This window comes from Terrapene carolina, unplaced genomic scaffold (genome assembly GCF_002925995.2).
Source record: "Terrapene carolina triunguis isolate 2854851 unplaced genomic scaffold, T_m_triunguis-2.0 Scaffold236, whole genome shotgun sequence".
In the NCBI taxonomy this organism is placed as follows: Eukaryota; Metazoa; Chordata; order Testudines; family Emydidae; genus Terrapene; species Terrapene triunguis.
This window is the reverse complement of record NW_020664587.1, coordinates 6967613-6981859: the sequence shown is the minus strand read 5'-3', so window position 1 is coordinate 6981859 and position 14247 is coordinate 6967613. Positions and strand designations below refer to the sequence as shown.

Sequence of the window (14247 nt, the reverse complement as noted above, 5' to 3'; positions counted from 1 at the left end):
CAAGGTACTGCAAAGGGCTAGCAAGTAAGACACCAGGACACAATTCCGATTGTTTTGATTGTTTTCGTATGCAATTGCAATGCAGGATTATACCAAAGATCTAACTCCTAGAGCGGCTTAAAACAGGCAATTTTAGTGTGTTGGCTGGGTTTCCCCCCCCCCCCTTCAAATGTAGACATACGCTGTCCTTCAGAGATGAGTCCCCATTGACCCTAACCTCACCATTAGTGACTGTTACTTCCCTGCAGTCTTCCATTTGGTATATTAATGCATTCGTAACTTCTTCTAGCCAAACATACTTTTGAAAATATTGAGATGAAACCAATAGCAGAAGAGGAAGAGGAGAAAGTGGAGGTGTTTAAGGTTACTGTTCCAGAATCAAAATTAATGGAACCATTCCAAAAACAGCCAGGTACAGCTGTGATGGCTTCTCATACAGTCGTGCTAACATCACCTCCTACAGTACTTACACCTGCTTTTACACAGCTTATTTGTTATGTACAAGCAGCGTTCTGGATTGCCAGTGTTAAAGGTGCTGAAATACTATAGAATATGGCTGGAATTTTTGCTGTGGGACTAACTCAATTAAAACCAGAGTAAACGTGGCAAGTACCTTGGATCATAATGCTACAACATCAAACGTAGTTATGAGCCAGACAACTTTAGTGGGGTGGGGAGATATATAAAAGAAATATTTTTACAGCAGTGGTTCAGCAGTTCCATTGATACATGCACTGATTCATACAGGTGGCAACCTCCAAAGGTGGTGTACCTTGCTGGAAGTGCTGCAGTGTTGTCACTTTCATAGGCATATGTGTCATGAATCCTACTAGCAGTATACGAAGTCTAGAATTGTTCAAGTTGTGCTCTCCCTGACCTGTGGCAGCTGTTGTGCTACACAGTTTGAGGAGTTAGATTGCAACCTCCTTTTTTTATTGCATTGTACTTGACGGCTATTCACTACTGATTCAGCCTCCCCTGGAGTCAGTTGCTCTTTCCAAGCCATTCCATTGCTTCAAATAAACCTCCATTTGTCTTAAAGAAAGGCAGATTTTATTGGCAAATTACAGAAGTTGGAGACCAACATAATGTAATAAAATAAAATGTAAAATACGTAGACCTATCACCTACTTGGATACTGTGGAAAAGGTTGATAAACTAGTAAACTAGCTCTGTGCTTAAATTACAGAATATCCAAATATTACCTACTGCAGTGTGGCAGGCAAAACTAGTTTCTCAGAGCCTTGCACTTTCAGCCTGCCAGCTATGTCCGGATCACATGGTCCACGGTTCTGTGCATCAGCAGAGTTTCTTCTTCCCTTTGTAGGGAAATCATCCCTTTGTTCTCCCATCAACCAGTCTTTGTTTGCAAGGTACCCGTTCCCTCCACTCTTTGGTCCCATCACATACACCTCTGTGGGTCAGAGTAGTGGCATACTACACCTCCAAAACCATGTACATTGTTATTGCCAAATTGTAACGATTTCTCCACCCAGCTCTGTTGAGATGGACCTTTGTGAACATGTTGCCTTCCAGGCATTGAATCCATGCACACCTGACAGTTAATTGTTTCCTTTCTCAGCCTGACCACTCTCATTTTATGTGGTTCTTCATTATTATACATAACAAGTTGTGCCTCTATAGCCAATATTATGCTAGGTACAGAAATACATTTTAAGTATAACCTAGTAATCAAAGTAATTAGTGTTTGATACATCAGATAAGTAATTATAGGCTGCCAAAGGAAACTGTATGAATTTTGTGTTCTCTCCCCCTGTCCTCTTATCCCAAAGCATCATAAAATTAGTAGCATAATTCTGCGTGCTGATATTCAGACAAGGTTCCTGAAGAGAGGTGGTTCTTGCAAGTTTGCTCTTGGTAACTTCTCCTTTTCCATGCCGTCTTTGAGGTGGCATTTTAATGAATGCATAATTTTTTTAGTTATACATGTCCTTGAAAATATTGAGATAAGCCCAATAGACGAAGATGAGGAGGAAGAGAAAGTGATGACGATGAAAGATCTAGAACTAGAGCCCAAATTTCTGGAACCAGTCCAAAAGGAGCCAGGTACAGTTGTGATGGCTTCTCACACCCGTGTGGTTTACATTTCCTTCTACTAAGCCTGCCTCTGTTTGCTATCTCACAGCTACCACATACAACTTTTCCCATGTTTATTGTCACTTCTACAGTACAAGCAGTGTCAAGGCAGTGGTGCTAGATGAGATTGTGTCCAAAGGATGCCAGGTCAATACCAGGCACTTACTGATGTGTAGGAGAAATGTTTTTTGAGAAATGTCATACCTTGGATTAATATGCAACTGTGTGAAAATTTAAGTAAACTTTGGTATCAACAAGTTTGTGCACTTGATTACCAGTAAAATTATGTTTGCAGTTTTCTTGCATTTTTCTCTTGGTCTGCTATTTGTATTGGTCAAATACATACAGTATTTCTGCATATTTTATTTTATAGACAAAGACAAAAAGCATTTTAATATTTTTTGAATGAGCGGCAAAACAGGGATCAGAGGATATCTAAACATACAGACTATGATCCTTAAATCTGAAAATTTCTGATGTCTTAGGTCTAGCTGGGTGAACCGTAGTAAATTAGTATTAGCTTGGACAAAGTACCAAGTGTTTATTGTCCTATTTGAGCCTTAGGCCCGGGAACTAAGGGTGTGGGGGGTGCTGCAACACCCCTAGGTTTTAGGTGGGGCTCAGCTCCTGGCCCCACACATGGGCTCCCAGCCCGGGGTCCTAGCTGCCGGCCCCAGCTTCAGCCCCCTTACCCCTGTCTGGGTCCCATTCTCCCGGAGACAGGGCCCTGCTCTTGACCCCAGCTCGGGGGAGGAGGGAAGGGGCGCAGAGAGTGGTAAGAGGGCTGGCTTTCAGCATCCCCACTGTTAAAAATGTTCCAGCGCCACTGATTTGAACCAGTAGTTGACTTCATGAATATGAGCTTCTGTCAAACTGAATTTATTATTTCAAATAATGGGAAGAAGTTTAATTGGACAACCATAAAAATGAATAGGCTATTGTGGGTATAGAAATTGCTTAGTGAATTGTTTGGGGCTTGCTTTGACATAAAGGATCAGTTTGACCACCTATTCCTAAATGTAAGGATTTTTAGAAACTTGATCGCTCAGAAACTAGAATTGGGGAAGGAAGAGGGTTGGTGAGTTTTGCATGTACCTGATGCTTGTATGTGAGGCTTGTCATGCTTCTGCTGACAGACACGTGTTAGAAGCCTATATGTTCAGTGCTGCACCTTTCAGCAACTGGGAAATGATGGGCATCGATCCTCAACAGTGACTCTTCTTGTAGCAGGGGAAATCATCTGACCTAAAAAGTAGAAGTCTGCTTTGAAAGCCAAGTGGAGACTGTAAAGCTTTATAACGAAATACCTAGTGATTTTTAATTGGCCAAAAGAAAATGCATGAATCTGATCCAGAGATGGCGAGGAGGTGGAGAATCTCAATGTCTGATTCAAAAACTTCTAAAGTTTCTGTTTGGGGACTTCATGGTGCAGTTAAAACAAGTGATCACAGTTATAAATGTTTGTACTTTAAAGGTTTCATAGTGATGAACTTATCAGTGGTGTTTGAAAGATCCAGAAACTCCTTGCAGGGACACAAGTAAATTAGCATTTCTGGTGTGGCTTCTTTGCAGAGTGCAAGCTTGCTTTTTTACTTTCTGTACAATGCCTATTATTAAAACTATAAGGAAAATATCCTCCACCTTGCTGTACTAAATGCACAAGCTGCTTTACTCTCTCTCTCTCTCCTCCCCCCTGCCCCCCCCCTTTTTTTTAACTACAGTGCTCTAATCTGGGAAGATTTTCCTAGGGATCTAGAAACATTATGCATTTTGAACCTTGCCTTGACTCTTTTTCCCTGTTCAGCAGTAGCGGTGGTTACACCTGACCGAAGCCCACGGCCCACCTCTGCACCAGCCATTGCTCAGAGACATGTTGTTGAACCTACCCCACCAGCTGCATCAGATACCAAGGAAATAGTAGTAGTCTCTAAAGTGGAGAAGGAAGCTGTGGAAACTGAGGGAAAGCATGAAGAAATGCTACCAGAGAAGGCGAAGATGGAACCATCTGAAGTGGCCAAGGTACACTAGCCTTAGAATTACCATAAAGTGTTTATTTGTGAGGACTGCAAGTGATTTTTGCTTTATATGGAATGCTAGCTCTAAAATGGCCTCCAATGGCAATGTTGCATTAGATGGGAAGGGGTAGAGAGGTATCTCATCCCTGTATACGCAGTGGATTGGGAATGGGATCCTCTCTAGGTAGTTGGTTGTGATTCCAGAGAATACCTTTCCTGAACTTCAAGATACCACAAAAAAAATGCTACAGTGCATGTTACAGTTTTCATGTCTTAATTGTACCTAGGGCAGAACTTTTTTTTTCAGGGATGGTCCTAAACAAATTAGGTGTTACCCGTTGATCACCTTAAAATATGTTCCACTAAGAATTAACCCCATGTACAACTGAATTTGTTCTTGTTAACTAGTAACGCTCTTTACTTCAGTGGAATTGCCCCTGATGTACATCATGTGAGAGAAGAATTGGGCCCAGAATCTTCCAGCATTTATAGTGTAAAGTGGTGTTTTAATTGATTTGTTTTCCCTGGAGAGCTGTTAATGGACTTCTGACAGGCTGGCAGCTGGACTAAAATGTTGATTTATGACTATTTAAACACTGTTTAGACTGTGTTGGATTTACTATTAAGGGGGACTACTTAAAAATTGAAAAGTGAAAATATCTGGTTCTTCTGTGAGTATTCTGTGTAAAATATAGATAGATAAAAATATAAGGCAGAATAGTGTATGAAGAGGTGTTTCAACACTATTATTTTAAAGTTTATTTTGAGAGAGGGTATGGATAGTGGAGAATCTAGAGGCAGAAAGGGTAGATAACTTAAGATTGCTTCCTGTCACTCTGAATAGTGTACATTCTGTTTTCCCCATTTTTTGTTGAGAGTCAAACTCTTCTTGTAATTACATCGTATAGAGAGCAAGTCACGTATGGTAGCTGTAGTTGTATTCCATGGAAGATCAGTATGTATAAAATAAGCACTTGAGGCCGGAGGGAGGAGACAGTGCAATATCCTCACCAACCCCCCAGACAAGCCAAGAAATCTTTATTTTCAGTCTTCAAGGAATCCCTGTAGGGATAATAAGAATTCCTGTTGCTTGGAGAAAACTGGTGGCAATCTGGAAACATAGGGTCAAATTTGGACCTGGTTACATCTGGTCAATCTCTGACTCTAATGAAGTTGCATCCACTTAAAACTAGTGAATTTGGCCCTTCAAAACTACAATTGCCTAACATAATCACAGTGTCACATTTTCATTGAGTGTTAACCACTTTGTAGCTTCCTTAACATACAGTACTAAGTGTATTTCTTTTGATATCTAAGTGCCTCTCTTCCTTAAAAACACACATGAGAGGTGAACAAATCAGTTAGTCAACAGGACCGTCTATATGATTAACGAAACACAACTTTTGGTAACCCACACTTGGACTGATGACACCACCATTGCCAAATAGTTAAGAGCTCTGAACTTTTTGTCATAAAGGCGTGGAGCAGGAGCACTAAGTCACTGAGGATGAGTGCTAAATGGAGTCTTGCAGATAATTGAAACGTAAAACAGGTTAATGCCACACAATGGTTACCTTTAAAATAATTCCATTCACCCAGTCCCTCGTTTATCGGACAGATTTTTCTAGTTACAATATTAGATTTACTTTGGCGCTTAGTGTAGAAAGAATTCTTGTAAAATCCTGTAGACTCTAGAAGCTCCTAAACTGCTCCATAATCTAATCTAGTCTTGGGTTAATCACGTGTTTCTTTATCCTTGCATATATAACTATTTTTGCCTTGTGACAACCAATCTTTGTGATGTTTCCTGTATTTGTACTTTATCCCATTTCAACATTCTTCCTGCATTGTGGTGGTGATATTGCTAGTTCAACAGGCCCATCAAGGTAATCTTTCCAAAGTTACTTCAGTGATAGGCTAGTAGGCGGTGCAGTCTTACTTGAGTGATTCTTGGTCTTTACCTTGCCCATCAAATGTAAGCATGCCATCTCTGTTACAGCTTGGATTGCCTATGTGAATTGGATGAATTGAATTCCTTTTAACTTTAAAAAGCTTTGAAAATATTGGTTCTTAGCTCTACAGTTATGTGGAATGAAAGACTCAGATCCAGTGCTACTGGTAGGTCAATTGGCTGACAAATGTAAATACATACTTATAGACACGTGTATGGCCTGTGTTATACAGGGGGTCAGACTAGATGATCACCATGAAAGAACATCTTTATTTTCTGTCTCTGAAAAGTTGTATATCTATTAATTTGAACATGTCACTTTTGACAGTGATCTCATTGGGATATCAAATTGTAGATAACCTTTGGAAACACTGGCTTACAAATATCCTTAAAACAAAAAGCCTATATTTGGTGGAACTATTAAATAAATGCTCTTTGGGGTCTTTTAAAACACTGGTGTCAATTGTACTTTCAGTTTTAGAAACATGATGTTGAACTAACAAATTGTCACTGTTAGTTATGTTAACTCTTGTTAACCCTCTTCAAAAGACTGCATGTTGATTCCTGCACGTTGACACATTTCAAAACCAACTTAATATTTCAGCTGTGTTTTGAAACTGAGTGGTTTCCAAAAATCTACTAACAAGAAATGTTTTTACCACTTTATTTCTTAAATGTAGGTGGGGAAAACGCACAGCGAGGTCACATTGCCTACCACAAATGGTGACCAGCCCCAGGTTTGTGCTGATAATTATCAGTTAGGTTTTTCACATTTTTTTAAAAAGGTTGTAAAATGAAGGTTCAGCATAACTAAACGAACCAACATTTTTTGTTTTTTATCACTGCAAAACAGCAGCCTGCAGAAAAAGAGGAAGATCCGATAAGAATGAGGAAGGTTAGCCATCTTACACTTTCACCAAGCAAAATTGCCATATCACTCATGCATACTTAATCTATTTAAAAAGACAGTGCTCCAATTTCTTCATGTGCTTTGATTTTTAATCGGCAAGTATCTGTTGTTTGTTTTCAAAACGATTCAGCTTTTTGTCCCAGTGGCAATCTGAGATTGTTAAATAAATCTCTGTTAAAGAACTTCTTAGTGAGAAATATACTGTGTTTTGAATATGAATTGTTTCACAGTTCTGTACAGAAATAAAGCTAGTAACAAGCACAAGAAAATTGTACATTGAACGTTCCAGGAAATGCAAAAACTTAAGCATTTATAGTTTTATGGGGTACGTGACGGGGAAGATATGTAAAACGCTGAAGTTATTTCAAGTATATTAATTGTAGTACACATTTTAATAAAATGCTTTTTAAAGGCTTGCAAGCATTGGAAAAACTACACGTACAATACCATTTAATGCAACACCATACACACTTCATTATCAGGAGGTTGAAAATGTCTTAATCTTTGCAAGTCTTCCATAGAAAATGTTGAACACTTATTTGCTGAGAGCAGGATGCCTTTGTTGTAGCAATGCAAATAAGCCAATGAAACTCTGGGAACTGTCTCTTTAAATGAAACTCATGTACATTATTCCATTGTTCATGAGCAAGGTCCTCCATTTCTTGGTGGTGACTGTGTCTACACACGTTCTTGTGGTTCTACAGCCCATCCCATATTGGCACAATGCTGCGCTCCAAACATTTATTTAACTTTTTTTATTTGCCAATTTGCGATTCCCGCAAGAACAACATTTTAATTTTTTGTGCTTTTCTTTTTTTTTGTTCCCCCTTTCATTTTCACAGAAAAGATCAAAGAAACTAGATGGTGAAAACATTTATATCAGGCATAGCAATTTAATGTTGGAGGTTTGTATGAACTTGACGCTTATTTCAGTTGCGTTTGCCTGGACCTTCTGCATTCTTTGCTGAACTCTTTTTTCTTCCTCCTCTGCTGCTGAATTTGTTTTTGCATGCTATTGCATGAAGACTTTTAAAAAATATGCTTTTGCATGTCATATGCAATAAACACAACGATGTGCAGTCATTTCTCCTACTTTTTTTGGTTTTCATTCTGTCATACTTACCAGAAAAATATATGATTGGGATAGTCCTGTGTTAAATCTATTTCTAGCATCCTAGTGACTTTATTGCATGTTTTTTTTCCTTCAGTCCACAAATAGGAATTTCTGCACTGGTAACTCAGAATAACGTGAATCACGCAGATGCAAGTATATAGAGAGAGTGTCTCTCTCCCCTTGACTGAGACAAGGAAAAAAGAGGGGAATGGAATCAAGGATTAATCACAATTGAGCACATAAAAATGAGACTGACAGTAAAGCCGCAGGCTGTATAAACTATACAGCAATCTTGTTCAGCGTTCTTCAGAAGGGCTCATGCCACTTCAGGAGGGCTCAAGCCACCATTGCTTGCTCACAGTAATGTTAGATGAGGCCTTTTTTGATTTCCAGAGACCTGCCAATAGAATTTACCATCATTGTTACTGTAATTTTTCTCTAAACACTTTCCTGCTCTAATGTGTTCTAGGAAACGTACAGTTCTCCTACATTGGAACAAACGAGTGGTCAATAGCAAGTCCCCTGGTGTCTGATGTAATTACTATCCCTAGCAAAGTGTACCATTGAGTACACTTCAGTAGGCTAATGCTCAGCTGTCAGTTGCCATGTATTCTGAGGGTGCAAGGTTGTTTTCTGTCATTTCATGCACAGGTGTAGATTTGGATAGTCTGCTTTATGACACTGAAACTTAAAATTTAGAGGGCTCCCACGCAAACAAGATCTCGAAGACTGGAACGTTCCAATCATATATTTATACATTGTTATGGAAGACACTTTGTGGCTTCTGGTACTGACTTTTTCTGTGTGTTGTGTTTCTATTAACGATTACAGCTTCAGCAGCTGATAGGGGTTTCCTCAGCAGTTGCTTTTGAAAATGAAATGTACTAACTGCCTTTTTAAAAATCTTAATTTAAAGCTTTGCAGCTTTTGGTTTCTGACTGCTACAATTTTAAGCTTTTGGACATCAGTAAAATGGTCAGCAGGAGTCAGAATGCAACAAGGATTTCACCCACCATTTGTTTAGGCCATGCATAAGCTAATTGTTTATCAATTCTCAACGAAAATTTGTCTTAAATGCTTTTTTCCTGCTAGTGTGGTACTTGGCTCTGGCCCATGTATTGTGTGCTCCAGTGCGCTTCGTTTTGCCTCAGCCTCCTCAACCTCTTACTGCCTTCCCCTGCCACCCGAAACACTTTTGTTACAGGTGTTCACAGACCCTCAGCTAGAAATGGGCAACCAAAAAGGTTGAGTTGTCTGTTGTTTCTTCCTTTTTATTCTGTGTATTTGGCAGATCAGATTAAATCCAGCAGACTGTCTGAGTGCGGGAAAATGTTCTAGAAAATGTTTAGTTTATTTTATTGAAAACAGTTACTCCTTCAGATCTTGAACTTCTGTGCTTCATAAATTTATAAAAAGGTGGAACAGGAAAAAAGTGTAATTATTAGAGGGCTTTGTTCATTAAAAGAGGCTTACAAAAGCAATTCAAACTTCTGTGGGATACATCTTGCTAACTTTAGCTTCCACATTAATACTATTTTGGCAGGGGAAGTCCAAATGTGAATAAAGTGCTTCTTACCAGGGGCAGGCTAAACAAGAGGAGTGATCTTTGTGTTCTTTCAATCCAGAGTCAGTGGCAGGGCTCCTCTGCATGTGTTGCCGATTCCAGCTTCTGAGCTTATCGTGGAGTCTTCAATAGTCGTTTTCATGCTTTTTCTAACTAGCAGGCACTCATCTCATGTTTTCATGTGGGACAAAAGCTAAAACTATTGGTTCCCCACGGATAGGCCAAAAGAGAGAGCTATATTAATGAAACACCCTTTTATCTCTGCTAGCTGAAGGCAGTCTGTCTTTGGTAAGCTTGCAGGGTCGCGGGACTGGGTGACCAGACAACAGAGTAGCCTCTTTTGACAGGTATTAATTTAAAGCAAATACAAGCAATCTAGTCTTGTGTAAGTAAGTGACTTAGTAGGTTGAAAAACAATTGAATGTATAGAGAATGGAATTTGCAAAATCAAATTTGCCAATGACTTTGTCTTGCTTGTTTTTTGCACTGTCTTGAAATGTCTTTGTTTAGCTTAAGCCTATTTTATTCAAAAGGCTTTGTTTTAAACAAACTCTGTTTTTACTTGCAAGGTAAGGCTGTTTTTGAATGAGTTAGTTGAATAGTGGACTTGTGTTGAAGTCTGTGCATTTATGCTGTAACCTGGCATCACAGAATAGAGAGTTAGCATTTTCCATACCCTTATCGTTTTAGCTTGGGTGCACTGGTTACTTTGACATGAAGTAGGTGCTCAGTGAGTTTTAGGAGTCGTTTTCTTATCTCACAATTTGTTCACTAGTGTGAAACCACCTGTATAGTTCCTGGAAGGAATGAGGTGTCGGCAAAGAAGGTTATGAGGTTGCTTTTTTAAAGATAATTTCATATGGGAGGGGAAGAAGTGGAAATGAGAAACAAACTCTTAAGAATGTTAACAGCATCTGTGAGCTTCCCTTAGATATTCAGGGTTAATGGAAGAACAACAAAAGAGGAAAACATGCAGTGAAGGATATGAAATCAAATTGTCAGGGTTCTTTTAGTTCTGTACCTTGATATTTTAAATCCTCTTTAGGTAAAAATCCAGGTGTTTCAACTATAATCTATTTTGCTGAAGTAAAAGATGACTAATGTCAGGTCTCCCTGCTAGAGGGGCAGACCTCTTCCACTTAATTAAAATTTGTCCCTCAATCTGAGGGTAGAATAAAGGGAAGGAGAATATTCCCTTGTATGTTTACAGAGTGAGCACAACTAATGGAAATTGGCAACAACTTTGAGTGCAGCTTGCTATCTGGCAGCACAGGCAATTTTAGATGGCCTCTTTTTATGTTCATCTTCATTTGATTGTTTTAAATCATAGGAACTAGATAAAACTCAAGAAGAAATAAAGAAACATCATGCTAACATCAGTGAGCTGAAGAAGAACTTTATGGAGTCCGTCCCCGAGTCCCGGCCTAGTGAATGGGATAAGCGCCTGTCTACTCACTCCCCCTTCAGAACATTTAACGTCAATGGGCAGGTCCCCACCGGAGTGGAAGGAGTGAGTACTTATGAAATGTGGTATTGACTGATTTTATATTGTAGCAACTAAATACTGACGCTAAATGAACATCTTTAAATAGTGGAGGACTAAACTTGGCTCGTTATATTTCTGGTTGGGGACATTTCAGATGTCTTTTTTGGTGGGTTTTAAGAACAACATTGTTGCTGAGGGTATTTTTTTTTTTTTTTTAGTTTAAGTCACAATTCTTATGTGATACAGTATAAAACAATATTGGCACTTCCTATCTGGCTTTGTAGCAACATTAGTTAATGTTGCCACTGGAACCTTGTTTTCTTGCTATCAGTTTCAGCATTACAAGTGCAGAGACTTAAATAGTTATGTTGGGATCTGGTTTATTCAAAATACAGGTGGGGGTAAATCTTATCTTCCAAAATGGAAAATGTCAAAATTGATGTGGATTGTAATTTTAAATCTTAGCTTCAAGGATATTATCACAAACCATGGAGGAAAAAATTTTTTATTTTGGATGGTGCCTCTAAGAACCAAAAATCACAAGGCTTGATAAGCCGGAGAGGAACTTGTTAAGAGAATTTTGTATGTAACTCGGCCCTGATCTTGCATCAGGAACTGCCTGTGTGTACCCATATTCCAGTGGGATGTCTTACTAACACAGGCACAGAGGTATACAAGGGGTTGGGCCCTGGCTTGGTAGAAACCTAATTGCTTTTTAGGGAAGTATTATCCATATTTGTAGCAGTTATGCACATTCATAGGCCTCTTGTTTAGTTTCATAAGAATTTTACTACTTTTCAATACAAGTAAGCTGGAGAAACCAAGAGATCAGTCAGTCTGTCTAGTCTCTTCCTTACTGGTAGTCAGTATCTTACTGGGATAGGCCCTGTCATATTATTACTGCTGTTACTTAACTCCTAATTAAAGCTCATAGATCAAAATAATTACAACTTCTTGAACAGTGATAGTTATTTGCCTTAAAGGGAGGGAGTGAAATCCTAGCTCTATTGAAATCAATGGCAAAACTTTCACTGGTTTCAGTAGGCCCAGGATTTCACCGTAGATTCGCCCCCCCCTTGCGCCATCACCAATTGCTGTGGAGACTGTGTTTTTCTTTGCTTGACTTTTAAACCATGCAAGTGTGGAACTTGTAACATGGAATCATCTTGGGGGAGGGAGGAGGAAGTTGCCAGTTAATTTGTTAAACACATGAAGCCACTTAACAGTTTGATCACTGAACTTTATTTTAAGAAGCCTTTCTGCAGGATGCTCTCCAGTAGAGATGATGCAGGGGTCTCCACCTGTAAGAGTATTTCCCAAGATGGGGACAGAGGGGATAGTGTGTGCTTACCAACCCGCAACTACAGTGCTTTGTTAGCAATTCTTTAACACTGTGCTAAGGGTGGTGCCAGCCCTATGTGCATCACTTCACTGATACCTGTCTCTGGAAGTTCCAACACCTGTGACATGATCCTTCTGAAAACAGCATTTCAGTGAAGGTGATTTATGATCATAACCTGAGACACCTGCAGGAAGGCACATGGACAGTGTTTTAGTTTGCCTTCACGTTATTATCAAATGTATAAGGAAGATAAATTTGAATGTAATATTCTTTTTGCTGATGTACCATTATGCTGTTGTTGCAAAAGTCACGGCATTCTATATGGGGTTATCTTTCTACTATTCCTATATCTTACATTACAAGACAACTGAACTTTACACACTTTGTGTATGTCCAGGTCAAGAAAGCCAATCTCCTATCCTCTGAAAGAAGGGTTGGTGGGCCAGAGGTAAAGCTGCTGTTATATGTGCTTCTGAACCAGAATTTTGCTATTGTAATGGCACTAAGCAAAAACTCAACAGCAGCTGCTGAGTAACCTATTTTTTTTTTTTTTTGGCAACATTAAGTAGTTTCATATCTCACAGCCTCCTGACCTAACACCTTAAAGGATTTGCACTGCTGCAGCTTTTGCAGCTTTCAGTTTGCTTATTTCGGCGCATGGCTGGTTGAAAAGCTGCATGAAGATGTAACCGTGTATTCGGAAAGAAAAACAATTCTGAAAGTTTAACTATACCCTGTTCTTTTTATGTTGTCTTCCTTTCCTTTCTTTTCCGTTTTGTTTTGTTTTAATAATCATGTTACTCTTGCATTTTATTTTATTTCTTTTGCTGCCCAGTCCCCCAGCTACTTTCTCCCTGATACTCATCACTTAGGGGTGTGCAAAGAACCAGTCCCAAAACACAAGACTGATCAAAGGAGGTTGGATCAACTGAGAGAGCTTAGGGCCAAATTTTTTCTTTCGTAGATTTACCGGGGTTGACCATGCTTGGCCAGCTGAAAGGATGGAAAGCATTTCTTGAGTAAACTGCAATAAAATTTCCCCAAACAATTTTCACAAGTGCTAAAGCATTTGTATGATACTGTGTTCATTATAATTTCACATTCTTTAGATTCTGAAGACTCAGATGCACTAAAATGTAAAACAAAATCCAGAGAGTTTGGAATGTTACTACTAAAAACATTCATGTTCCACACTCCTGATTTCTAAGGGATTGAATATTTTGCATTCATAACTACAATATCATTTTGAAAATGGAAATTTTGATACTATCTTCATTTGCAAAATCTTCAAAACTTTCAAAACAAGATTTTATCATCTGCATTAAAATCTAGGTGTCAAACCTTACGAACTAATGTCACTTTTAAGGCCAGTATAGTATAGGAAGTTGTAAAAGATTGCATTTTTTATACTACCATTTCTATTTGTAATACAACAAAATAAACTTTTCTCAGCAACTTCAATTGTGGAACACTTAAGTACTAGATTTTAAATTATCCTTCTCTCAAAGGGAAATTGTGAACACACATGAACATGGCCCTAAGATTAGTGGATTCTATGAAGATGGTCATACTCAGAAGCTAAGTTATAGGATATTGCTGAAGTGCTTCTATCCTGATTGAGCCTCCACAGAATTTGTCCTTCACAGCAGTTTGCCAATTTAGTAATAAAATATTGATCAGAGCCTCTGGAAGACCTGTCCTAACACTTTGTACATCCCTAAGTACCATTTTGAGCACTTCCCATCTGTCATTTTTGTTCATCTCTCTG

The 14247-nt window shown here is 38.9% G+C and overlaps 1 protein-coding gene across 4 annotated transcripts in view; it reads left to right on the top strand.

Moving 5' to 3' along the window:
• Window positions 1-14247, top strand: part of EPB41 (erythrocyte membrane protein band 4.1) — a 102430-nt gene that overhangs the window by 51962 nt on the left and 36221 nt on the right. The window contains exons 13-17 of one of the 4 annotated variants that reach the window (XM_029912675.1): window positions 1942-2067; window positions 3902-4116; window positions 7816-7878; window positions 10982-11161; window positions 12877-12927. In XM_029912675.1, coding sequence (XP_029768535.1) covers window positions 1942-2067; window positions 3902-4116; window positions 7816-7878; window positions 10982-11161; window positions 12877-12927 — 635 coding nt within the window. The remainder of the gene's footprint in view (window positions 1-1941; window positions 2068-3901; window positions 4117-7815; window positions 7879-10981; window positions 11162-12876; window positions 12928-14247) is intronic. The other 3 variants (XM_029912676.1, XM_029912678.1, XM_029912677.1) reach the window with 3 other exon arrangements.